We start from the raw sequence: 26,021 nt of genomic DNA on the forward strand, positions 1-26,021 counted from the left end.
AAATATGGGCAACTGGGATACATCAATTTGAAGAATGCACATGTGTGTAACTGACTCCAGATGTTTCCACTATGAGTGAGATACTTAAGTACAATAGCAAGTCTGCCAAGCAGAAAGGTAATGCCCAATAGTCCAAAATTAATCAATATAAATAGCAGGGACTAAAACATAACTTTTAATCTAGTAATTCAATAAAATTAGTAATATTAAAGTGCTTGTGCATAGATAGTGCAACGAACAAAAAGCCACATGGTAACAAAAAGGTTTAATCTCACCCACACTTCATCCATGGACTGGACTTATACACTGGTCCTTAGAGACAGGGTCAACGGTCGGAAGAGTAGGGTAGACAAGTATGATGAGAAACCCCTGTCGTGCCCCGTGAATAAGCTTCCGCCCTGACAAGGGCAGCAACCAAATAAGATGTCTGCCCCGCAACCAAAAAGGTGTAAATCCTCCCGACGCGTTTCCCTCTCAATACCGAGAGTTCCTCAGGGGAGACGGAGGAAAAAATATATATATTAGATGATCAACCTGCAGTGGCAGGGATCAGCACAGGCAGATAACCCATATGTACTGGGCAAATGGTGGCGCCACCACGAAGCTTATTCACGGGGCACGACAGGGGTTTCTCATCATACTTGTCTACCCTACTCTTCCGACCGTTGACCTTGTCTCTAAGGACCAGTGTATAAGTCCAGTCCATGGATGAAGCGTGGGTGAGATCAAACCTTTTTGTTACCATGTGACTTTTTGTTCGTTGCACTATCTATGCACAAGCACTTTAATATTACTAATTTTATTGAATTACTAGATTAAATTATTAGATTATGTTTTAGTCCCTGCTATTTATATTGAGATACTTAAGTCCATATTATTTGAGATGAATGAAATATTCTCTTTATTGTTAATGATTTACAGTGAGAGCTTATCAAAAATAAACTGCGACCCTTTGAAAAAATTAATGTTTTGTTTCGTAATTCTTTGTACTTTAACCAAAACCTTTCTTGAAATCTTGTCCAATCGATAGTATCTTTTTGGAGTAATTGTAAATTTATTTTGATTTACTTCAAAGTTTCCAACAGCTATGTACTTGCCATCTTCTGCTCCAGTACTGGCTCTGCACCACCTCTAGTCTTTGTAGACAGGCTGCAGCGGTGACATCAGCAGCACTGCAGCCAATTACTCGACTTATGTGCTTGTGCTGTTTACATTAGCTGAATGGCTGAGTCCAGTGATTGGCTGCAGCAGTAAAATAAAGTCAACGGTGCAGTCGGTCCACAAAAACAGAAGGCAGTTGTGAAGAGCCAATGCTGGAGGAGGGGATGGTAAAGTAAAATCTGCTTATTTTTACTTCTATTTTTAGCCTATGAATCAGAAAAATTAAGTCCTGAAAAACCCTATCGAGACGATGGACCATGAATGAAAGCATGAGGAGAACTAGAGGTACAAGCAAATGTTAGGGGACGTCACAGACCATCACGAGTAGAGACGTCTTTTAAATATATTGGAAAAATGACCATTTGTTGGAAATAAGAATAATTTTTCTCATACTTAAGGACTAATAAACAATGTGGTCAAAACCAAGATTACAAGAAGAGTTATCACCTTCACTTACTGTGTCACATGTAAATCATCATTGTAAGGCTGGGGCCATATGTATGGGGACTACTGCGATCCTTGCATGACACTCGGCTCACTCCGGCAGCACAGCGGGAGCCGAGTGTCATTGCAACTGAGGTCCGATCGTGCAATCAGACCACAGCTGCAGGGGACAGGCCAGCACTGTGATGAGGGGAGGGCCGGCTCTGAGGAGGGGCGGGTCAGCGCTGAGGAGGAGAGGGAGGGATTTATCTCCCTCTCTCCTCCGTTGCCGGCTATTGCCATTCTCGCCCTGCACTCGCAGTACACCGGTGTACTGTGAGTGCAGTGCGATGTTTCTCTCGCCCCATAGACTTGAATGGGTGCGAGAGAAAGAGGATCGCATTCCACCCACAGCATGCTGCGACTGTTTTCTCGGTCCGAATAGGGCTGAGAAAATAATCACTCATGGGAGCTGCCCCATAGAGTAATATTGGTCCGAGTGGAATGCGGTGTTTTATCGCATTCCACTCGCTCCGATTTTCATGCTGTGTGTCTCAGGCCTATGGCTGTGTTCACACCACCATATTTTCTATCCATGGTCAGATGACAAATTTTTATTTTACACTTGTCACTTCCATATTTTGGATGAAACATGCTTATTTCAAGTTTATGTGTGCCGAAAAAAAAATAGATCCCATACAGATCAATGGCATTGCCTCCAAATTTTAAAGATACATTACAATTCTTTAACATAAGAAACTGTATTTTTCTTGTAAATTTTATTCAATGTGTGTTTATAAAAGAAAAAAAAAAGCCTTACAGATTGCATAGTTATAAAAAAATCAGTTGTTATTTTTGGATGAAAATCAGACATTTTTATTTACGCTTGTGTGAACTTAGCCTAACAGACAGTTGGTTTTGTAAATCATATAATTGTAATTATCACTTGTGTAATACAAACACAAGTTATCTGGTAGGTCTAAATTGAAAAGCAACATTTATGTGATAAGGTTAGTGCAACGTATCAGTCAAGAGAATAATGTAGAAATAGTCAATAAATATCTCCAGCAACTCAAACATTTGCTAATAAGATTGCACCAGCTTCATTGTCTTCTGTAAATTTAATGCAAAAGGTGATGGATGGAAGTTGAATCATTTACTTTTTAAAGAGAGATGAAATATTGCACCTCACATTGAAACTCTTGTAACATACTGTATGTATTTTGGCATACAGTACTGGTAAAAAGTTTGCATATGCCAGTGCATGTGTGACGCCCCTGAACTAGTCATGGTGTCCCAGGATACTGCACCCTCTTTTGCCCTTTGGTGCAGGACTCATCCCCCATGGTTCTGGGATCCCAAACGTTGGTATTGCTCCATCAGCACTCAAATCCTAGTCACACCTCACACCACACCCTGTCAGGCACACCAGTGGGTGGTCCAGCTGGAAAAGGGCCACTCGCCTAGGGCTCAGGCAGATTGGTGGGAGGGAGGAAGTCAGAGAGAGGAAGGGGAGAGCAAAGCTTAGTCAGTGCAGTAGTAGCTCCCAAAGAGTGAGGAGCTGGGAGTTAGAGCTTCCTGGGGACTTTTGGCTAGGTCGCAGCCGGTGGTATGGGACCGGAGGAGTCGGAGACCTGGCCGCAGGATATTGGAGAAGGGTGCCCGGCTTATTTTAGGAGAACGGCTGGCACCGAAGTACCTAGTAACCGAACTGGTACCAAGAGCACAGCAGGGTACTGGACCCTAGGTCAGGGAGTAGCTTCTCGCAACCTGATAATTAACCTGTGGAGGATAGTCTCTTTATGAACTTTCCCCAAGAGCTCAGAGATCGAAGGCATCAACACAAAGAGGGGGATAGGGCTTTCCAGCTTATGCTGACCACTGAAATCCCAAGTGTCAGCTATTGAGAGCACGGCTTCACTACTTAACAGTGGGGAGCGGGACCCCGACAGCTTCAAGCAGAGGGGTCATACAGAACATCTAAAATACAGTGCATGGAGGCAAGGTACAGACCATCAGTAATACCAACGGGAGCGGACTCATGGACGAGCTCCCCTGAAGTAGCAGCGACACCCAGAGACTTAGTTTACCTCTGTGTCAGAGTCTGCTTTCTGTTCGCATCCATACCACCATGGCCTGAGTGAGTACGCTGTCCTCCCCTGCTTCCAATCTGCACCACGCTCCCCTACTCCTCATCATCACGAGTCCCGGGGCCTCCCCTACCCGTGGAGGGAACGTCATCTGGCTGCCCCTCTCCATCTCCCCCGGTTACTCCAATTGGCAGCGGTGGTACTCCCCTTACCGCAAACCACGGGTAGCATCACAAACTCTTCTCCACTGTAAATACCCCCTTCATTTGAAGTGGCCGCGAGCCCCTGGGTCTGGAGACCCTCAAGCCACGGTAACCCCCGGATCCGAGCGGTTCAACCGCTGCAGGGGCGGCACACATGCAATGGTTTTCCTTGTTCTTATTGGAATGTGCATGTTGTTGATTCAGATTGAAGCTAACAAACTCTCGAAGGAACCCATAAGAAAACAAGCAGTAAAGAAACATACGAAACAAACAATAATATGTATTTTACTTTAGATTCCTCAAAGTACCCTCTGTTAAGGCTGCTTTACACCAGACAATCTATCGTGCGATAGATCGTCGGGGGTCACGGTTTTTGTGACGCACATCCGGCATCACTGGCGATGCCGGCATGTGTGACACCTCCTAGCGACGCAGTATCGCTCACAAATCGTGAGTCGTGTACTGGTCGCTAGGTTCCATAATATCATTTAATTTAGTTGTTCATCGTTTCCGTGGTAGCACACGCCGCTCCGTGTGACACCCCGGGAACGATGAACAGCAGCTCACCAGCGTCACGCGGCCGCCGCCGGCTATGTGAAGGAAGGAGGTGGGCGGGATGTTTACGTCCCGCTCATCTCCGCCCCTTCGCTTCCATTGGCCGGCGGCCGTGTGACGTCGCTGTGACGCCGAACGTCCCTCCCACTCCAGGAAGTGGACGTTCGCCGTCCACAGCGTGGTCGCACGAGAGGTAAGTACGTGTGACGGGGGGTTACCGACTTTGTGCGACACGGGCAGCGATTTGCCCGTGATGCAAAAAGGACGGGGGTGGGTACGATCGATTGTGAAATTGCACAATCGGTCGTACCGTGTAAAGCAGCCTTTAGGCTTCAGTCACACGTCAGTGATTCTGGTACGTATGTGCTAGTTTTTATACGTACCAGAATCAGATCCATTATAATCAATGGGTCTGTGCGCACATCAGTGATTTTTCACTGACCGTGTACATTGAAAATAAAAAACATTTTATACTCACCTTCTCCAGTGAAGCTGTCTCCGACCTCAGCTGACCTCAGTAACTGTAGCGGAGGTGGAAACACAGCAGAGCCGAAGACTTCAGCACCACGGACAGCAGGAGCAGGGACAGGTGAGTTTGTGCAATCACAAATTACGGATTGCACATGGATAACCCACGTGTGCCGTGAATCATGGCACACAGAGGGACATGCGTTTTTTTACTCTGATGACAGCTTTACATATCATTGGCATTGTCTCAAGCAGTTTTTTCAGGAAATGATCTGGAATAGCTTGCTAACAGCCTTGAAGGTGTTCCTAAAGGGGTTGAGCACTTGTCAGCTGCTTTCCCTCCACTCTGCTGTCAAACTCATTCCAAAAAATAGCAATTGGGTTGAGGTTGCGTGATTTTAGAGATCATGAGATCTGATGCAGTCTACATGCATCTCCTTCTTGATCCCTTATATTGCATGGAATTGTATTTTGGATCATTGTCCTGTTGCATCACAAATGATGAACTCACTAAGTGCCAGCCAGTTAGAATGACATGGTGTTGCAGAATCCTGTGGTAGCCATGGTCATAAATCTGGCTTAAATTTGCAATAAATTGGTATATCCTGATATCCTGGGTTAGAACAGTTATGTGCAATAGGGCTTAGCATGGTATGCATTTGCAAAACACATCTGATGACCACAAACACTTTCTTAAGGGTGGTGATTAAAGATGAGTGGATTGATCTGTGGAAGATCAAACTCAAGTTAAATTTCCTAAAATTCCTGGTTTCATGTGAATTTGGACAATATTGGATTTTATTTGTTGATCTCAAAAAAAGAAACGTGTCCAATGTTACTGTTACTCAGAGGGGTGCTTGAAATTGCAACCAATAGTGGTGTGAGTGTGCCAGATATGGCAATATTGAATAAATGAGTGGGAACCCTTGGACTTAAGCATACTATTTATAAGGGATGGGACCACAAGGCCCCAGTGTGCTTCTTGTGGAGAAGGTTTGGCAATCATCATACTCGTGATTGGTAGATTCAGAGTGTCACTACTGGGATGGGGTAGGTGGGCACTTGCAACCATTTCACAGAGTTGAATGTGGCTTTCAATTTAAGAACATTTGGGGATTGTTGCCATAAAGTCACAAAAGAGCCCAAGTAAACTTATAGAAAACTTGAGGTCTCTCTCACATTAGCTATTGGTAATGTTTTTGCTTCCACAATCAAGAGAACACTGAAAACAATGGTATGCAGGACAGGATTGCAAGGAGAAAGACACTGCTATTCCAAAAAGAACATTGCTAGGAGTCTGTAGTTTGTAAAGATCAACTGGACAAGCCAGAAGACCATTGGATAAATGAGACCAAAATAGAGCTTTTTGGTTTAAAGAGTAAAGCGGGCTTTACACGCTGCGATATCGGTCCCGATATCGCCAGCGTGGGTACCCGCCCCCATCTGTTGTGCGACACGGGCAAATCGCTGCCCGTGCCGCACAACATCGCCCAGACCCGTCAAACATACTTACCTGCCCGGCGACATCAATGTGACCGGTGAATGGAGGTGGTCCGTGCGGCGTCACAGCGACGTCACTGAGCGGCCTCCCAATAGCAGCGGAGGGGCGGAGCTGAGCGGGACGTAACATATTGCATAATATAAAAAAATAAAAATGATGATTAGTCAAAATCCGATGTTCTTAGATGACGATACCAGAACTACTTTTCAATCTTAGGTCATAGTTGTGAGGTAGCACGGTCGGCTGCGCAGCAGAAGACACGGGATCCAGGCATTAAGGTTCACAGCACACGGTTTTAACCCCTTCACGACCGCGGGCCGTAAAATTACGTCCTATTTTAACGTGACTTAACGACCAGGGACGTAATTTTACGGCCTAAACTTCATTTGATTGCCGTGGCCATAGCAACGGCTTTCAAATGATGTCCCCTGCTGTTTCTTACAGCAGGGGACCTTTGCTTGACCCCAGGGGGGGTGGCATCGCCACCCCCTATCGACGATCGATGTGATTGGCTGTTCAAATCTGAACCGCCAACCACATCGATCGCACTAATTTCGGCAAAAATAATGCCCGAATTAGTGTGATCCTGTGAGATCCAGCTATGAGATGCCGCAGCTGCTGCAGCATATCATAGGTGGACCTCAAACATGCCGCCCCCAGCCCCTGCAGCACTGATTGGAGCGATCGTGCTATGACGCGCAATCGCTCCAATCAGTGTGCAGTGGGGCGGTCTGATCTGCCGGTGGCCGCCCTCCTCAGGCCTGTGCTGCTCTGGGGACCCTCCCCCAACATGTCTGCAGCGTGGTGTGGCTGGTACTTTTGGTACCACGCCACCGCTGCTGCCGCCGCAGACGCCGCCTCTGCTGTCACCGCGCCATCTCCAAAGGTAAGTATTGCGCTCCGGCGATGGCCCCTGCGCGCTCCCGTGAAGGCCCCTGCGCGCTCCCGTGAAGGCCCCTGCCCGTGCCCCCCCCGATCTGCCCCCCTACGCCTCGATCTGCCCCCCCTACGCCACGATTTGCCCCCCGGCATCCCGATCTGCTCCCCACGCGATCTGCCTGCCTCCTCTGTCATCTCTATTCTGCTTCCAAGGTTCCTTCCTTCTGCCTTTGCTTCTCCGCCCCCTCTGCTCTCCCTCTAACCCCCCCCATCTGCCCCCCCTCTGCCCCCCCCTCTCCCCATCCCCCCCTGCCCCCCCCCGACGTCCTCTTACCTGCCTTCACGGGTCGTCCGAGGTCTTCACTGGCCCGATCACATCTGCCTCCATCGCTGGGTCCTTCTGCTGATCTGTCCAACGTCCTGCCTGCTGCTGGTGTAAAGCTGTCTATCTCACTGCCTTCTTGTTCCTCTGCAACTCTTCTGGTCAGTGATCCTCTTGGTACTGTGAGTATAACTTTTTTTTTTTTTTTTTTCTTGTATCCTGTCCATTTTTACACTTCATCTGTCCGTGCGTCCCGCCAAGCGCTGATCAGGGATGCAGATAACGGATCTGCATCCGTGGTCAGTTTTTGGCATGACTTTTTTCCGTATTCGCGACGCTTTTTGTATGGCATCCGTCCGTGCGTCCCGCCGAGCGCTGATCAGGGATGCAGATAACGGATCGGCATCCCTGCTCAATTTTTGGCGTGACTTTTTTTTCCGTATCCCCGACGCTTTTTGTATCGCGACCGTCCGTGCGTCCCGCCGAGCGCTGATCAGGGATGCAGATAACGGATCGGCATCCCTGCTCAATTTTTGGCGTGACTTTTTTTTCCGTATCCCCGACGCTTTTTGTATCGCGTCCGTCCGTGCGTCCCGCCGAGCGCTGATCAGGGATGCAGATAACGGATCGGCATCCCTGCTCAATTTTTGGCGTGACTTTTTTCCGTATTCGCGACGCTTTTTGTATCGCATCCGTCCGTGCGTCCCGCCGAGCGCTGATCAGGGATGCAGATAACGGATCGGCATCCCTGCTCAATTTTTGGCGTGACTTTTTTCCGTATTCGCGACAATTTTTGTATGGCATCCGTCTGTGCGTCCCGCCGAGCGCTGATCAGGGATGCAGATAACGGATCGGCATCCCTGCTCAATTTTTGGCGTGACTTTTTTCCGTATTCGCGACGCTTTTTGTATCGCGTCCGACCGTGCGTCCCGCCGAGCGCTGATCAGGGATGCAGATAACGGATCGGCATCCCTGCTCAATTTTTGGCGTGACTTTTTTCCGTATTCGCGACAATTTTTGTATGGCATCCGTCTGTGCGTCCCGCCGAGCGCTGATCAGGGATGCACATAACATATCTGCATCCATGGTCAATTTTTGGCGTGACTTTTTTTTTTACGTATCCCCGACGCTTTTTTTATCGCATCCGACCGTGCGTCCTGCAGCGGCCGATCAGTGCACTGCGTCTGTGCGTTTGAAAAGTCAAATGGCGCTCCTTCTCTTCTGAGCCCCGCCATGCGCCCAAACAATTACTTTCCACCACATATGAGGTATCTGCGTACTCAGGAGAAAATGCACAATACATTTTATGGTGCATTTTTTCCTGTTACCCTTGTGAAAAAAAAAGCTACTTAATTGAAGCAACCGTTTTGTGGTAAAAATTTTTTTTTTTCTTTTCACGGCTCAACGCTATAAACTTCTGTGAAGCCCCCAGGTGTTCAAAGTGCTCACCAAACATCTAGAAAAATTATTTGAGGGCTCTAGTTTCCAAAATGGGGTCACTTGTGGGGGAGCTCCATTGTTTAGGCACCTCAGGGGGTCTTCAAACCTGACATGGCGTCCGCTAATGAGTGCAGCTAATTTTGCATTTAAATGGCGCTCCTTGCCTTCCGAGCACTGCCGTGTGTCCAAACATTTGATTTCCACCACATATGAGGTATCTGCGTACTCAGGAGAAAATGGACAATACATTTTATGTTGCATTTTTTCCCAATACCCTTGTGAAAAAAAAAGCTACCTAGTTGAAGCAACAGTTTTGTGGTAAAAAAAATTTTTTTTCTTTTCACGGCTCAACGTTATAAACTTCTGTGAAGCCCCCAGGTGTTCAAAGTGCTCATCAAACATCTAGAAAAAATATTTGAGGGCTCTAGTTTCCAAAATGGGGTCACTTGTGGGGGAGCTCCATTGTTTAGGCACCTCAGGGGGTCTTCAAACCCGACATGGCGTCCGCTAATTAGTGCAGCTAATTTTGCATTTAAATGGCGCTCCTTGCCTTCCGAGCACTGCCGTGTGTCCAAACATTTGATTTCCACCACATATGAGGTATCTGCGTACTCAGGAGAAAATGGACAATACATTTTATGTTGCATTTTTTCCCGATACCCTTGTGAAAAAAAAAGCTACCTAGTTGAAGCAACAGTTTTGTGGTAAAAAAAAAAAAATTTTCTTTTCACGGCTCAACGTTATAAACTTCTGTGAAGCCCCCAGGTATTCAAAGTGCTCATCAAACATCTAGAAAAAATATTTGAGGGCTCTAGTTTCCAAAATGGGGTCACTTGTGGGGGAGCTCCATTGTTTAGGCACCTCAGGGGGTCTTCAAACCCGACATGGCGTCCGCTAATTAGTGCAGCTAATTTTGCGTTCAAAAATTCAAATGGCGCTCCTTGCATTCCGAGCACTGCCGTGTGTCCAAACATTTGATTTCCACCACATATGAGGTATCTGCGTACTCAGGAGAAAATGGACAATATATTTTATGTTGCATTTTTTCCCAATACCCTTGTGAAAAAAAAAGCTACCTAGTTGAAGCAACAGTTTTGTGGTAAAAAAAATTTTTTTTCTTTTCACGGCTCAACGTTATAAACTTCTGTGAAGCCCCCAGGTGTTCAAAGTGCTCATCAAACATCTAGAAAAAATATTTGAGGGCTCTAGTTTCCAAAATGGGGTCACTTGTGGGGGAGCTCCATTGTTTAGGCACCTCAGGGGGTCTTCAAACCCGACATGGCGTCCGCTAATGAGTGCAGCTAATTTTGCGTTCAAAAATTCAAATGGCGCTCCTTCCCTTCCGAGCTCCGCTGTGCACCCAAACAATTGATTTTTACCACATATGGGGTATCGGCGTACTCAGGAGAAAATGCACAATAAATTGTAGGGTGCACTTTCTCTTTTCTCCCTTGTGAAAATGAAAATTTTATGGCTAAAGTAACATTTTTGTGTTAAAAAGTAAAATTTTCATTTTTTCCTTCCACATTGCTTTGGTTCCTGTGAAGCACCTAAAGGGTTAATAAACTTTTTGGATGTGGTTTTGAGCAGAGTGAGGGGTGCAGTTTTTAGAATGGGGTCACTTTTGGGTATTTTCTGTCACCTAGGTCTCTCAAAGTCACCTCAAATGTGATGTGGTCCCTAAAAAAAAAATATTTTCTAAATTTTGTTGGAAAAATGAGAAATTGCTGATGAACTTTGACCCCTTCTAACTTCCTAATCCTAACGAAAAAAAAATTTGTTTCGAAAATTGCGCTGATGTAAAGTAGACAAGTGGGAAATGTTATTTAGTAACTATTTTGTGTGACATATTTCTCAGATTTATGGGCATAAATTTTCCAAGTTTGAAAATTGCGAAATTTTCAAAATTTTCGCCAAATTTCCTAAATTTTCACAAATAAACGCAAAAAATATCGGCCTAAATTTACCACTGACATGAAGTACAATATGTCACGAAAAAACAATCTCAGAATCGCCAGGATCCGTTGAAGCGTCCCAGAGTTATAACCTGTCAAACTGACACTGGTCAGAATTGCAAAAAATGGCCCGGTCATTAGGGTGTTTTAGTGGCCGGGGGTGAAGGGGTTAATGTCCAAACAAAAGTCCATAACAAAAATACATGTGCCTCTCCAGCAGAAAACTCAGGGAGTTGTGTTCACTCCCTCACACCCGGCACACCTGCCCTTGTTCCTGATTCTATTTAACCCTTCCTTCAGCCTGTAAGGAAACAGCATTAACCCTATAGTGGATTTACTTTCTATCATGGAGTGAGCACAACCGGGGCGAGACATACCGGCCGTCATAGATAACCCCGGTCACAGTCTCACACCCCCCCCCCCTCAGTTCAAGCGTGCGGGGTTGAACTCCAGCCATCAAACACGGGCCGCGGGACAAGGCATCAGCGTTGCCCTGCAACCCACCGGCCCTATGTTCAACCGTAAACCGGAAGTTCTGCAGAGAAAGGAACCACCGGTAACCCGGGCATTCCGTTCCTTGGCGGACCTCATCCAGACCAGTGGAGAGTGATCCGTCACCAAGCGAAACTGCCGTCCCAGCAGGTAATAGCGTAGGGACTCCAAGGCCCACTTGATCGCCAGGCACTCCTTCTCCACTACGCTATAATTCCGCTCGGGAGGGGTGAGCTTCCTACTTAAGAAGGTGACGGGGTGTTCCTCCCCCTGAACCACCTGAGACAGCACTGCCCCCAGGCCGACCTCCGAGGCGTCAGTCTGTACTATGAACTCCTTCCGGAAATCAGGGTTGACCAGAACGGGCTGTCCGCACAGGACCTCCTTCAGGGCCCGGAAGGAGTCCTCGGCCTGCGGAGTCCAGCGCACCATGACGGACTTCTTGCCTTTGAGAAGGTCCGTCAAGGGGGCTGATAGTCCCGCAAAATCTTTTACAAACCTCCTGTAGTACCCCACGATACCCAGGAAAGCCCTAACCTGCTTCGTGGTCAGGGGTCTAGGCCACTTCTGGATCGCCTCAACCTTGTTAATTTGGGGCTTAATCACTCCTTGGCCTATCACGTAGCCCAAGTAGCGGGCTTCCGTGAGTCCCAATGCACATTTCTTGGGATTGGCTGTCAATCCGGCTGTTCGAAACACGTCCACCACCGCTTGTACCTGTTCCAAGTGAGTCTGCCAATCGGAGCTGTAAATAATGATGTCATCCAGGTACGCTGATGCATACGCCTGGTGGGGTTCCAGCACTAAGTCCATCAACCTCTGGAACGTGGCCGGAGCGCCATGTAACCCAAAAGGCAAGACAACATAGTGGAAGAGACCCTCCGGCGTAACAAAAGCGGTTTTCTCCTTGGTGGACTCCGTTAGTGGCACCTGCCAGTACCCCTTGGTCAGGTCGAGCGTGGTAAAATATCGCGCCTGTCCCAGCCTATCAATCAGCTCATCCACCCGGGGCATGGGGTAGAGATCAACCTTGGATATTTCGTTCAATCTCCTAAAGTCATTGCAGAACCTTAAGGAGCCATCGGGTTTTGGTATTAGGACAATCGGACTAGCCCATTCACTCCGGGATTTTTCGATGACCCCCAGGCGTAACATTGTCTTTACTTCCTCCGATATGGCTTGTCGTCGAGCCTCCGGTACTCGGTATGACTTCAGGCGTACCTTCAGGTGGGGCTCGGTGACAATATCATGTCGTATCAGACTGGTCCTACCGGGCAGCTCGGAGAAGACATCGGGGTTCTGCTGAACCAACCGTCTGGCCTCTCGCCTCTGTGTCTTGGTGAGGGCTTCTCCAATCCTTACTTCCGGTTCGTCCTCTCCGGAGGTCGCTGGAGCCGGATGTGAACGACCCGAAGAGGAGGGAGGTGGGGAAAAAACAGCCATCAGGCTTTCCCGTTCCTGCCAAGGTTTTAATAGGTTGACATGGTATATTTGTTCAGGTTTCCGCCTACCGGGCTGCAATACTTTATAGTTAACCACCCCGACTCTTTCCTTTATCTCGTAGGGGCCTTGCCACTGAGCCAGGAATTTACTCTCCGCCGTGGGGATTAATACCAACACCCGATCCCCGGGTTTAAAGGTCCGCACGGTGGCTTGTCTATTGTAGCGGCCGCTTTGCGCGGCCTGAGCCTCCTGTAAATGCTCCTTCACAATTGGCATGACCGCGCTTATGCGGTTCTGCATACCCAAAATGTGTTCGATCACACTTTTATGGGGGGTGGGCTCTTGTTCCCATGTTTCCTTTGCCAGGTCCAACAATCCCCGGGGATGTCGCCCGTATAACAATTCAAAAGGCGAAAACCCCGTGGATGCCTGTGGCACCTCTCGTATGGCAAACATCAAATAGGGAAGCATCATATCCCAGTCTTTCCCGTCTTTTGAAATCACCCTTCTTAGCATGGTTTTCAGGGTTTTATTGAAACGCTCGACTAAACCGTCCGTTTGAGGATGATACACAGACGTACGCAACTGCTTGATCTGGAGTAGCCGGCATAGCTCTTTGGTCACTTTAGACATGAATGGGGTCCCCTGATCCGTAAGGATCTCCTTGGGCAACCCCACCCGGCAGAACACAGCAAACAACTCCCGAGCTATAAGCTTTGCTGCAGTATGTCTGAGAGGTATCGCCTCGGGATACCGGGTGGCATAGTCAACGATCACTAGGATGTGTTGGTGCCCTCGAGCGGACTTTACGAGGGGCCCCACCAGATCCATCCCTATCCGTTCAAAAGGGACTTCTATAATGGGTAACGGTACCAACGGACTGCGAAAATGGGTCAGGGGGTGCGGTAAGCTGACACTCCGGTCAGGTTTCGCAGAACCGTTTTACCTCCCCAAAGACCCCGGGCCAATAGAACCTTTGCAATATTCGCTCCTGCGTTTTCTTGACCCCTAGGTGGCCACTCATCAGGTGTTTATGAGCCAAGTCGAGGACCCGCCGGCGATGCGGCTGGGGCACCACCAACTGTTCTACCCCCACGCCCCGTATTTCATCTACCCGGTAGAGTAAATCCTGTTTAAGAGCGAAATGGGGGTACGTTACCTGGGCACCGGGCAGCTGTGCCACCCCGTCAACTACTGTCACCCGACTCCGAGCATGTATTAACGTAGGGTCCTGCAGTTGGGCTGTCCCAAACGTATCCGGGGACGCCTCCAACTCCGGGATGGGCTCGACCGTCTCAGCCTCTCCTGCCAATACCTCTAGGGGCGACCTATCGGGTTCACACTCTGTCCCTATCATGGTGACCCCTACGGCAGGTGTCCCGGATTCAGGATTGTAGGGCTCAGGTCCCGGACCGACCAATATCTGAGGGGACTTAGGGGGTCCCCTCCATAAAGTCCAAAAATAGGGCAGATCCCTTCCTAGGATCACGTCATAAGGAAGAGTGTTAAGAAGTCCCACCTCATGTTGCACCTGACCGCAAGGTGCTGTGATGGTGACAATCCCCGTGGGATAGTCGCGGCGGTCCCCATGTATGCAAACCACCCCCACGGTGCGTCCTGTGGCCTTTACTTTAGCCCTCAAGGTGGATCGCACAAGGGTCACTAAGCTTCCGGAATCCAACAATCCTGTAACCGGACATCCATTCACCTGTATTTGGCACAAGGGGGCTCCGTCTCTGGGGAGACCAGGTCAGCGGTACACACCACCTGAGCATACATTGAACCCCGCCGGGTAACCCCACAATCCATGGGCTCCGTGGTGAGTGGACACTGGGCTTCCATATGTCCCACCCACTGGCACCGCCAACATCTAATGGGGACGGAAACCCCCTTGACGGGTTGTCGTTTAGGGTACAGAACCTTCCGGACCTCAGGAATGGCGGCCGCGGCCTCAGACGGGACAGTAGGGGACTCCTGCACCGTTGTCAGCGGTGGGTCCTTGGCCCTAGGCTTGGAGGGGCCGGACCGACGGGCGGTACGCAAAGTCTCAGTGTCCCGTATCAAGTCCTGCGTAGCCACATGCCGCTCTACCAGGGACACTAATTGGTCCAGGGTACTCGGGTCACCCTGTCCGACCCACCGTTGAACGGTGACGGGTAAAGTGCGCACAAAACGATCCACTACTACCCTTTCCACCATTTGCACCGGGCTCAGAGTGTCAGGCTGCAACCACTTTTTTTACAAGATGCAACAAGTCATAGGCCTGGGAGCGTACGGGTTTGGCTTCCTCATAGAACCACTGATTTACCCGCTGAGCCCGTACATAGGTATTCACCCCCAACCGAGCCAGTATGTCGGCTTTCAGGGTCACATAGTCAATGGCGTCCTCGGTACAGAGGTCCAGGTACGCTTTTTGGGGTTCCCCTGTCAGATAGGGCGACAATACCTCAGCCCACTGCGGGGTCGGCAGCTTTTCCCGCTCGGCCACCGCCAGGAACGCTTCCACATCATCCCCCGGGGTCATCTTTTGCAACGCTTGTCTCACCGCTTTCCGGACGCTGCCGTCGTCACCCGGTCCCGGGGTTGTTGCTGCCGGTCCGGCACGGATCGACTTGGCCAGGAGAACCATCTGTTCTTGGTGCCTTTTTCCTGCAATTGCAAGGCTTGCTGCTGACGTGCATTGGCTTGATCCATCTGTTCTTGGAGTTTTTTTTTCTGCACTTGCAAGGATTGGAGCAGGTGTGCATTGGTCTGTTGCTGCTGTGCATTAGCCTGAGCCAAATGCTTTAGTATGTCCTCCATGGTGTCGCCGGGTTTGGGCTGTAGTATAGCCGCTCGAATCCAGGACATGCGCAGCTGGGTCACCAGGGATGGATGCTACACCTCACCGGCTGTCATGCCCGCATTCGCCACCATATGTGAGGTAGCACGGTCGGCTGCGCAGCAGAAGACACGGGATCCAGGCATTAAGGTTCACAGCACATGGTTTTAATGTCCAAACAAAAGTCCATAACAAAAACACATGTGCCTCTCCAGCAGAAAACTCAGGGAGTTCTGTTCACTCCCTCACACCCGGCACACCTGCCCTTGTTCCTGATTCTATTTAACCCTTCCTTCAGCCTGTAAGGAAACAGCATTAACCCTATAGTGGATTTACTTTCTATCATGGAGTGAGCACAACCGGGGCGAGACATACCGGCCGTCATAGATAACCCCGGTCACAGTCTCACACAGTCAACACATACAATAGGGCATAATTCTATCAGTTGCATTGTTTAGAAATACTCTTTTATATACCCTATTAGAACATCGTATGCCTAACTCTTTCTGACAACTAGGTGGGGGCTTGAATTCCCCTCCATTAAATCCATATGCTCTAATAATATAAATAAATATGGGAAATAGGGTGCGTAACGGAGATTCTTCTCTTGAACAATGCTATACAATACATGGCATCGTTGCATCTGGAGTTTCATCATGGTGTTGTACTGTAGAACCTGGTCATGTGGAAAATTCAAAGTGAAATGTTATTGCTGATTGGGAAGAGAAGAAGAGAAGCAAGCTGTAAGGAAACAATGAAGTTTAAAGGAAATCCCAAGTACAAAATTAATTATTTTTACTGCTTATAATGTGCCATCAATGAGAGGTTTAAGACAGGGGTGGAGGCAATATAATCAGAATTAAATGAGGTCAGGTAATCACACAATATCTGTAAAGACCCTTTCTGTAAAATTTCTTTGGAAGGGACAATTCTAGCTTCGTACAGTTGCTGTCATGGCTTAACATTGCAAGAATGAAAATTTTAAAATGCCAGCATGACAACATGGGTGGTGTGTGTGTACTGCCCCGCGGGCTTGGCTGCGACCGCCAAGCCGCTCGGATCCGTGCTCGTACACTGGGTGGTGGCTCGAGCTCCTCACGGACCCGGGGGTCACGTCGCTCTGCAAGGGGGTTGGTGCCACACGCAGGGACTTCAGTGGGGGGAAGTTCCACGGCCGGGGCCGCGGTGGTTTGAAAGGGGTGTAAGTTCGTGACGCCACCCACGGGTTGTGGTGAATAGATGGACACCACCGCTGCCGTTAACTAGGCCTCCCGGGGATGGTGTTGCGCAGCTTGGTGTTGACCCCTCCGTGGGTAGGGGAGTGATGGTCCCGGGGGCCCGAGGGAAGTGCTGAGGCGGGGGAGTGGGTGCGGGCGTATGCTGCTGGGGTGAGGCGCGGTGCGCGGCCCGAAGGCACTGGTGTACTCACTATGACACAATACACTTGAGTCTTTGGTGAACCAAACGGGATGATGAACGGGGCCCGCAGCCGGCTGCAGCTTCTCCCTTGTCAGGTTGGTGGTTTCCGTCTTTCTCCTGCACCTCTTTGTGTGAATGGTTGACTCCTATGCCTAAGCAATGGTAGTCCGCTCCTCGGCTTGCTGGTTGTCGGAAGAGCCCTGTTTTCCCGCAGACGCTGGCTCTTTGGGTCTCTATGCCTTGGTGGTGGCTTTACCCTGTATGGTTGGGCTGTTGTCTTCTAACGGGTCTTGTGTGGCAAAGGACCCACAGTTGATTTGACTCGGCCCTGTCGGTTCGGGGCTTTGCACTGGGTCTGAGTACCCCTCCTGGTGCTCCGGTTTCCAATCGGTTCCCCGGTTCGGTACTGGCGGGACACCGCCCAACCCCTGTCCCTACGGTTCCACCTACTGTAATCCCAGCTCCTGCATGCGGCCACCACCGTCTGCCTCCTTGCCAGAGGTGACTGGGCTCCAACCCAGCCACCTGAGTAGACTATTGGCAGGCCTGGTCACAGGTCTGTCCTTGAACTCAACCTCTCTCCGTCACTGTCAAGACTACTCTCTACTCTGCACTAGAACTTGTGTGTCTTTTCCCGCCTCCAGGCCTGTGAACTCCTCGATGGGCGGAGCCAACCGCCTGGCTCCACCCCCCTGGTGTGAACATCAAACCTGGAGGGTGGTGACAAGGTTTTTAAGTTTGGCTGCTGTCACCTTTTTAGGGAGGGGGTGTGTGTGTGCATGTGTGCATGGGACTACCTGGGACGACCTGACTAGTCCAGGGCGTCACATATCTATGCAATCTAAGATTGTCAGTTCAGTCCTGATAATATCATAATCCGTAGGAACACACCCTACTGTCAAGAAAAATATCCCTTTGTTACTTTACAGATACATTTAATAAAAGAATGGCACTTGTCACAAGGAGGTTTTTGTAAACCTTGGCGACTTCAGGTTCTGTGGAAACTTCAGATTCTTGCCTTCTATGGCTGTTGACCCACAGACTTGTAATTCATAGTCAGGCTAGCAAGAGTTATTCTCTCAGGGACTGCTTGTTAATCTTCTTTGGTCATATGGTGTGGGAGAACTAGTCAGATTTGCTCTCCTTCTATATATACTGGCTGGACGCTTTCATTAATGCCAGCTATAGTTTACCGATACTGGTCTGGAGAGGTGATCCAGACTTAGGCGGGCTTTGCACACTACGACATCGCAGGTGCGATGTCGGTGGGGTCAAATTGAAAATGACGCACTTCCGGCATCCCATGCGACATCGTAGTGTGTAAAGCCTAGATGATATGATTAACGAGCGCAAAAGCGTCGTAATCGTATCATCGGTGCAGCGTCGGCGTAATCCATGATTACGCTGACGCGACAGTCCGATGTTGTTCCTCGCTCCAGCGGCAGCACACATCGCTGTGTGTAAAGCCGCAGGAGCGAGGAACATCTCCTACCGGCGTCACTGCGGCTTCCGTAGGATATGCGGAAGGAAGGAGATGGGCGGGGTGTTTACATCCCACTCATCTCCGCCCCTCCGCTCCGATTGGCCGCCTGGCATGTGACGTCGCTATGACGCCGCACGACCCGCCCCCTTAACAAGGAGGCGGGTCGCCGGCCAGAGCGACGGTCGCAGGACAGGTGAGTCCATGTGAAGCTGCCGTAGCGATAATGTTCGCTATGGCAGCTATCACAAGGAAATCGCTGCTGCGACGGGGGCGGGTACTATCGCGCTCAGCATCGCAGCATCGGCCTGCGATGTCGCAGCGTGCAAAGTACCCCTTACTGCTGGTTGTAGTGCTTTATTACTGTATGCGGTTGTGGTGTTAACCCTTGTCCTTTTGTTCGAAAAAAGCAGAGAGACCTTAATATCTCATATTAATCACACCTCTATCAAATTAAGTACACAAAAATTTGTTTCATTTCATAATGAGATGCAATTTTATTAGTAAGTATACAAAATTCATTAAAGGGATATCAATCCAAAAAACACATGGTGCAGAGAGTGCTTGTAAAAATCACAATAAAAACAGGGGTGTGTGTCCAAAGGGTCAGACTCAAGAAATATTAGCATATAAGGAATAATGCATAAAATGCAGGTAAGCCAGCCTGTGGATCAAGTAATTCAGCTGTTTTTGTTCTTGTCCTTTTGTTGCTGCTTTCTTCTTAGTTTCTTACTGTTTGTTCCTGTGAGTTTATGTCTGAGTTTTGTTTTTTTTCCCTGTCTGTCTAAATCAGTTTTGCCATCACACTCCTGCCCCTTCCTTCTGGGGAGAGGGGAACAGGTAAGTCAGGAGAATAGCCAGGACCAGGGCTCAAGCATCTCCACCATTAGGGGTAACCCATGGTCCCCTAGCATGAGGAAGAGTATAGTAGCCACCTGTCCCTCACTATCCTGCAGTCACATCATGATAGCAGTATTAAGATTTAAAAGAAGAGATGCTTTAAAATTTGTATTTCATAGGGCATATAAGTATTAACACAACAAACATGTCAGAAGTGACAGGTCCTCTTAGATCTTGATACATGTTTTTCCTCTTATAAAGTCATTGTGTATCATTCGGATTAATTGCTCTGGTTATTGTATGAGGAAGATGGATTACATTTTACAACTTAATATGCTGCAGTTTTTCCAATTTGAAGCATTCACATTCCGTTGTGGTGTTGCTGTAGGTTTTCACTATGGTTTTCACCTTTGTTCACAAGAAGGCATCTCACCTCTGCTGTATAATATCCTACATATGGCTATAACTTGTGTCTGTGAGCTAAAAAGTGAATGAAGAGCAGGAATTCACCTCTCTATGCTGCATGCCTATTGTGGAAATAACGGCAAGACCTCCCCTCAACTACCATTGGATTGCAAGTTACAGATAGAACACGTAGAGGGGAAAACTGGTGAGAATGCAGGATATGAGGCACATAATGGCCAGAAATGGTGTTATGCCCCTCATATACAAACACAAGACAGCTTTTTCTGAAATGTTTTTTGAAAGCACAGTTACCCTTTAAATTTCTTCATTTTTCAAAAATAGTAATTACTCGCAATTTAAAATTTATGCATAAAACAAAGACACACTTTTTGAAATTGAATTTCTAAACATATTTTATCATTTTCCCAAGTTCTCTCCTTCATTATTAAAATCTAGGCAGTTAAGCATACGGTTTGATGTCTTCCTGAGATCTGACTTCAGGTGTACACTTTGTGCTGTCACATTCAACTACAATTTTAGATACTAATGTCATTCTTGAGGTCTCATTTACAAATTAAAAATTATAATCAAACCATATCTGTCATTTTAAATAAAATAAATTGTCTTGGATCCGATCAGGATTATAGAAATATTTAAGAAAATGCTAAAGTATATTCTGAATTCTGTCCATCTCTAGTAGGAAGATATATATAGTGTTCACCAAAATGTTAGAAATGCCTTTTCACTAATTAAAGAAGGATAGAAGCAGCTTTATCATTTTTGACAGTAATGAGTAGAAATGAGCGGCATGATCTACAGAAGATCAAGTTCGAGCCAAGTTTCCTGAAATTCCTCTCGCTCTTTACTGTAAAGTATAAGTTCCTATGCGCCTTGGGGTTTACTCTCTCCTCTCACAAATGTGTATAAGTTTTAGTGTAAGCTCTTATGATTAGTAGCACCCTCTTTCTCTCTGATCTGTAAAGTGTAAGCTCTTATGCTCAACAGGATCCTCTCTCTCTCACCTGTAGAGTGTAAGCTCTTATAGTCAGCTCGACCTCTCTCTTGTAGAGTGCAAGGACTTATGGTCAGCGAGGTCCTTTCTTTCTTCTGTAGAGTATAAGCTCTTATGGTCAGCAGGGTCCCCTCTCTCTCCTGTAGAGTGTAAGCTCTTATGGTCAGCATGTATTGTCGGTCCGGGCGTTGGCCGAGGCCTGGGGTTGCCGTCGTAAACTCGCCCGACCCACTATATGAAACAGGGTTGGAGTGTGTGGTGGAGCCGGTTTGGTATGGTTACCCGAGTGCTGAGAATTCGTTTCACAGGCTAACAGTCTTGGTCCGGAAGAATCACAGACACACTCATGGTTGCTGAATGACACTTTAACTTTACTGGAACACCGACATTCTTCTCCTTTGTAGAGGCACAAGTACTTTGCAGGCATTGTTACACAGTGCAACACGGCTCTTCCCATACCGGCTATATACCGAGTCCCACCGGCTCTTAGGAGTATACAGATTCTCCACTCTGGGTCTAAGGCAAGTGGCTCCTCCCTTAAGAATAGGCTACCCTAGGTTTGCATCCGAGGACCACAGAACTGGCAGTAACGGAATAAGGCAATGATCTTCTACCGAACTACCTCAGTCTGCCTGCTGGCCACAGAGGGGCTGCTGATATACCTCCCAGAAACCGCTCTGTAACAACCTTCTGCAGGTCACCAACTTCTTTCTTCCTTCTGCCCAATGCTTCTGCCTGTTTTTAGAATACCACACTGCTCTTTCTCTCTGTTACTTGTTTTCTCTTCATCGCTAAGGCTGAGGCCACATGGGGATTGGTGCGAGTCCTTGCATGACACTCGGCTCAGCTAGCAGCACAGCGGGAGCTGAGTGTCATGCGAGTGTCATGCGACTGTGGTCCGATCGTACGATCAGACGACAGCTGCGGATGGGAGGGCTGACGCTGCGGAGGGGAGGGCCGGAGCTGCAGAGGAGAGGGAGGGATTTATCTCCATATCTCCTCTGTTGCCGGCTGATGTGAGAATCACACTGCTCTCACGTTACACCAGTGTGTAATGTGAGTGCAATGCGATGTTTCACTCGCCCCATAGACTTGTATGGATGCGAGTGAAACAAGATCGCATTCCACCACCGCATGCTGTGACTGTTTTTTCGGTCCGATTAGGGCTGAGAAAATAATCGCTTATGGGTGCGGACCCATAGAGTAATATTGGTCCGAGTGGAATGTGATTTTTTTTATCGCATTCCACTGTCACCGTTTTTCTCGCCGTGTGTCCTAACACTGACTAAAACCAGGAAAACGTACCTCCTATATTCCCCTGAACTCTCGGCCGAGCATTCTTCCTTAACCCTTGCAGTCCTACCACTATATCTTCTATCTGAACTTCCTCCTAGCATTTGGTGAGTCCAGTGCCATCTAGTGGTAGCTGGCAGGACTGTGACATAACCCACAGGAACACAACTAATATTCTAAAGTACATTAAAGCCACAATAGAGTCAACAGATAAAATAAACTTTCAGAGTATAACATCTGGCATGTTCAGGGGGGTTCTATCCGTAGGGGACCCTCCTACAGGTGGGGCCCTTCCTCTCTCCTGTGAAGTGTAAGCTCTTATATTCAGCGGGGTCCTCTCACTCCTCTACTATATAAGCTCTTATTAACAGAATAGTTCTCTCTCTTTCCTCTATCTCATGTATATTTTCAAAACAATTACAAGCTTTCCAGTATTGAGATTCTCATAAACGTATTTGCCGCAAATAAAATTCTTTGAAAAAGGTTTAGTGAAGCTGGAAAATTCAAATTACAAAAGATCAGCTCATGTCTAGTAATGAGGTTATAAACAGAGATGAGTAAATCTTGAATTTGCCAGTCTTTCTGAAGAGTTTGATTGGTGGCAAGTCACAAATATTCCAATTATCCTGAAAATATGTGTATAATACTCTGAGATCTTCTAGGTCCAATGGTGACAGCATCAGGTTGAAATTACTTATATTCTACTTTACATAATAAATTGGCGTAAGGTATATAACAAAGCTATATCTATACCTGTGTAGATTTCAATTTCTGGAACATGGACCTCAGATGCAGCAGATTTATTATGAGGCAGGAACTACGTAATAAATATTATTTCAATATACCTCACTTTTTGGCTGATGGTATTTTCCTTGTTAAGGTTTGCAGGTTTATATTGTGAAGTAATACATCACTATAATAAAATCCCTTCATTCTTACGGTTTATGGAAGAAATAAGATTCATCAATAATGAATAAGAAATTCTAGCACTGTTAAGATGTGAGACATATGGTAGATATATCTTTTTGTAAGCTTTGTGCCCTGCGGATGTTTAAAGCACACAATGCACTGGTTCCCTAATTCAGTGGTATGCAATTAATAACTTTACCTTCACTGGTCAGATTGCTAAAGATTATAAAGTTAGATGTTAGAGGGAACATGCCACATCCCTAAACAGTATGAAAGAGAAACTGTCAGCAGATTATTGCTACTTCATCTGAGATCAGCATAATGTAGGCAAAAAGATCCTGAATCCAACCATGTATCACTTAGATTACTGGCTGCAGCCGTTCTGACGCAATCAGAATTTTTACACTTAGCCATGTAGCTGAACCCACACCAGGTTCTCAATAGAGATTATACATTGACAGTAAGGTGTCAATCAGAGGAGGCGGTGTACCGGATTGCCATGTGACATTGTAGCTGGAGCAAAGATAAGCCCTGCTGCTTAAACAAATATTGCAAATAAACAACAGATCAGACCTTGACAAGACAAGCATCCCTGAATTGTCTGTATTAACCCTTGCAGCATGCTGACTTCAGTTTACATAGCAAATACCTGCTGACAGATTCCCTTTATCATTCAGATTTAGGGTTCATTTGCAGGTTAATGCCATTGCAATACTGTGTTGTCACCTTACTGAATGTGCAGCTTCTGGGAGAAAATTAACTTTATTCATCCTGGAAGTCGCCAGCTTTCAGTCATAGAGGGGTGCCAAAGCATATTCAGTCACTGCATTGTGAGCATTGTGAGCGGTGGCTGGAGGCACGACCTGTCACATTGATTGGCAGATGTGGCTGCAGTTATCCTATGCAGGGCAATGATGTGCATGATGACTGTACTTGCTCTGGCACTCTCTATGACTGAAAGCTGGCGACTTAAGGGAGGAATAAAGTTATTTTCTCCTGGTAACTCCACTTTCCGTAAGGCATTCAGGCAGCTATTAACTTGCAAATTAACCCATATAATTGTGATTAGGGACATGACTGGTTCCCTTTAAAGATCCTGTTGAAAACCAACACTCTTTAAAGAGAACCAGTCACCAGATGTACCATAATACGTACCTAACGGTCAGTGCGGGGCAGACGGGTCAGATGGGTGTCTCCGGGTCCCGGCCTCCTCTTTTGGCTATCTTTGTCCTCCTTCTGAAGCTAGTGTGGATGATATATTCTACGTCATCTACACTAGCTGACAGTAAGATCCTGTGCAGGCGCTCTTTGATCTGCCCTGAGCAGGACAGATCAAAGTGTGCCAACAGTAAGATCCTGCGCAGGCGCTCTTTGATCTGCCCTGAGCAGGACAGATCAAAGTGTGCCTGTGCAGTACCTCACTGTCGGCTAGTGTAGATGACGTAGAACGCGTCATCCACACTAGCTTCAGAAGGAGGACAAAGATGGCCGAAAAAGGAGGCGCGGGACCCGGAAAACGGAGATGCCCATCCGACCTGTCTGCTCCGCACCGACCGTTAAATAAGTATTATGAACATCCAGTGAAAGGTTCCCTTTAATAGGTTGGTTTACCTGTAATTGAGAAAAAATGCATGGGGGAATTGTTTTTCATTGCCCATTACTTAATACTTAATTCTCATACATTACACAGTCACTTAAAATTTGCCTAATTTTCATGTATCTACCTATACTGTAATTATTTCTTTTTTTTTTCCAGGCAACATCTTTGTCGTCAGTTTATCTGTGGCAGATCTGGTGGTAGCAGTATATCCATATCCAGTTATTCTCATAGCAATTTTTCATAATGGATGGACGCTGGGAAATATCCATTGTCAAATAAGTGGCTTTCTGATGGGGCTAAGTGTCATAGGATCTGTTTTTAACATTACAGCCATAGCTATTAACAGGTATTGCTACATCTGCCATAGCTTGCGATACGATAAGCTTTACAACCAGAAAAGCACATTTTTTTACCTTTGCCTAACTTGGATATTGACTGTTATTGCAATCGTTCCAAACTTTTTCGTTGGATCTCTACAGTATGACCCACGGATATTCTCATGCACTTTTGCCCAGACTGTCAGCTCTTCATACACAATTACAGTAGTTGTGGTGCACTTTATTGTCCCCTTGGCTATAGTAACATTTTGCTACTTCCGGATTTGGGTCTTGGTTATTCAAGTCAAGCACAGAGTAAGACAAGATTCCAAGCAGAAGTTGACACCGACAGATCTCCGAAACTTTTTGACTATGTTTGTAGTATTTGTACTTTTTGCTGTGTGCTGGGGTCCTCTAAACTTCATTGGCCTTGCTGTAGCCATTAATCCTTTTCAAGTGGCTCCGAAGATACCAAATTGGCTGTTTGTTTTGAGTTATTTTATGGCTTACTTTAACAGCTGTCTCAACGCCGTCATCTACGGTCTTCTCAATCAAAATTTCCGAAAAGAATATAAAAGAATACTGATAGCCTTGTGGACTCCAAGACTTCTCTTTGTCGATACATCCAAAGGTGGGACAGAGGGGGCTAAAAGCAAGCCGTCCCCAGTTGTTACAAATAACAATCAGGCTGACATATGTGTTTAAACAAGATGCACAGCCAATTTATATGCATTTCATTTACTCAAAATTATTTTTAACATTTTTCACCATGTGCCTGTTATCATGCACTTTGTCCTTATTCTAAATGAACAAAATATACAATATCTGATATATGTGAATTTATGTTGGTCTTATTTGAGAAAAAAAAAGAAAGTTCCATTTGCTATATTTTGCATTCTAAGATTCCGAATAACATTTTCACCGATATCCTTGCATTCTAAGGTACAGCATATCCCTTCTGAAAAACCTCACACATTAAATAGGCTAGCTCAA

The 26,021-nt window shown here is 47.1% G+C and overlaps 1 protein-coding gene across 1 annotated transcript; it reads left to right on the top strand.

The window, feature by feature from the left end:
• Positions 1-1,418: 1,418 nt before the first annotated feature.
• On the top strand, positions 1,419-26,021 carry LOC142251827 (melatonin receptor type 1C-like). Its single transcript, XM_075324876.1, has 2 exons — positions 1,419-1,446; positions 24,868-26,021. The coding sequence occupies exons 1-2, from the start codon at positions 1,419-1,421 to the stop codon at positions 25,731-25,733; spliced, it is 894 nt and encodes a 297-aa protein (XP_075180991.1). The 3' UTR covers positions 25,734-26,021.

The sequence above is a fragment of the Anomaloglossus baeobatrachus genome, chromosome 9 (genome assembly GCF_048569485.1).
Source record: "Anomaloglossus baeobatrachus isolate aAnoBae1 chromosome 9, aAnoBae1.hap1, whole genome shotgun sequence".
Taxonomy (NCBI): Eukaryota; Metazoa; Chordata; class Amphibia; order Anura; family Aromobatidae; genus Anomaloglossus; species Anomaloglossus baeobatrachus.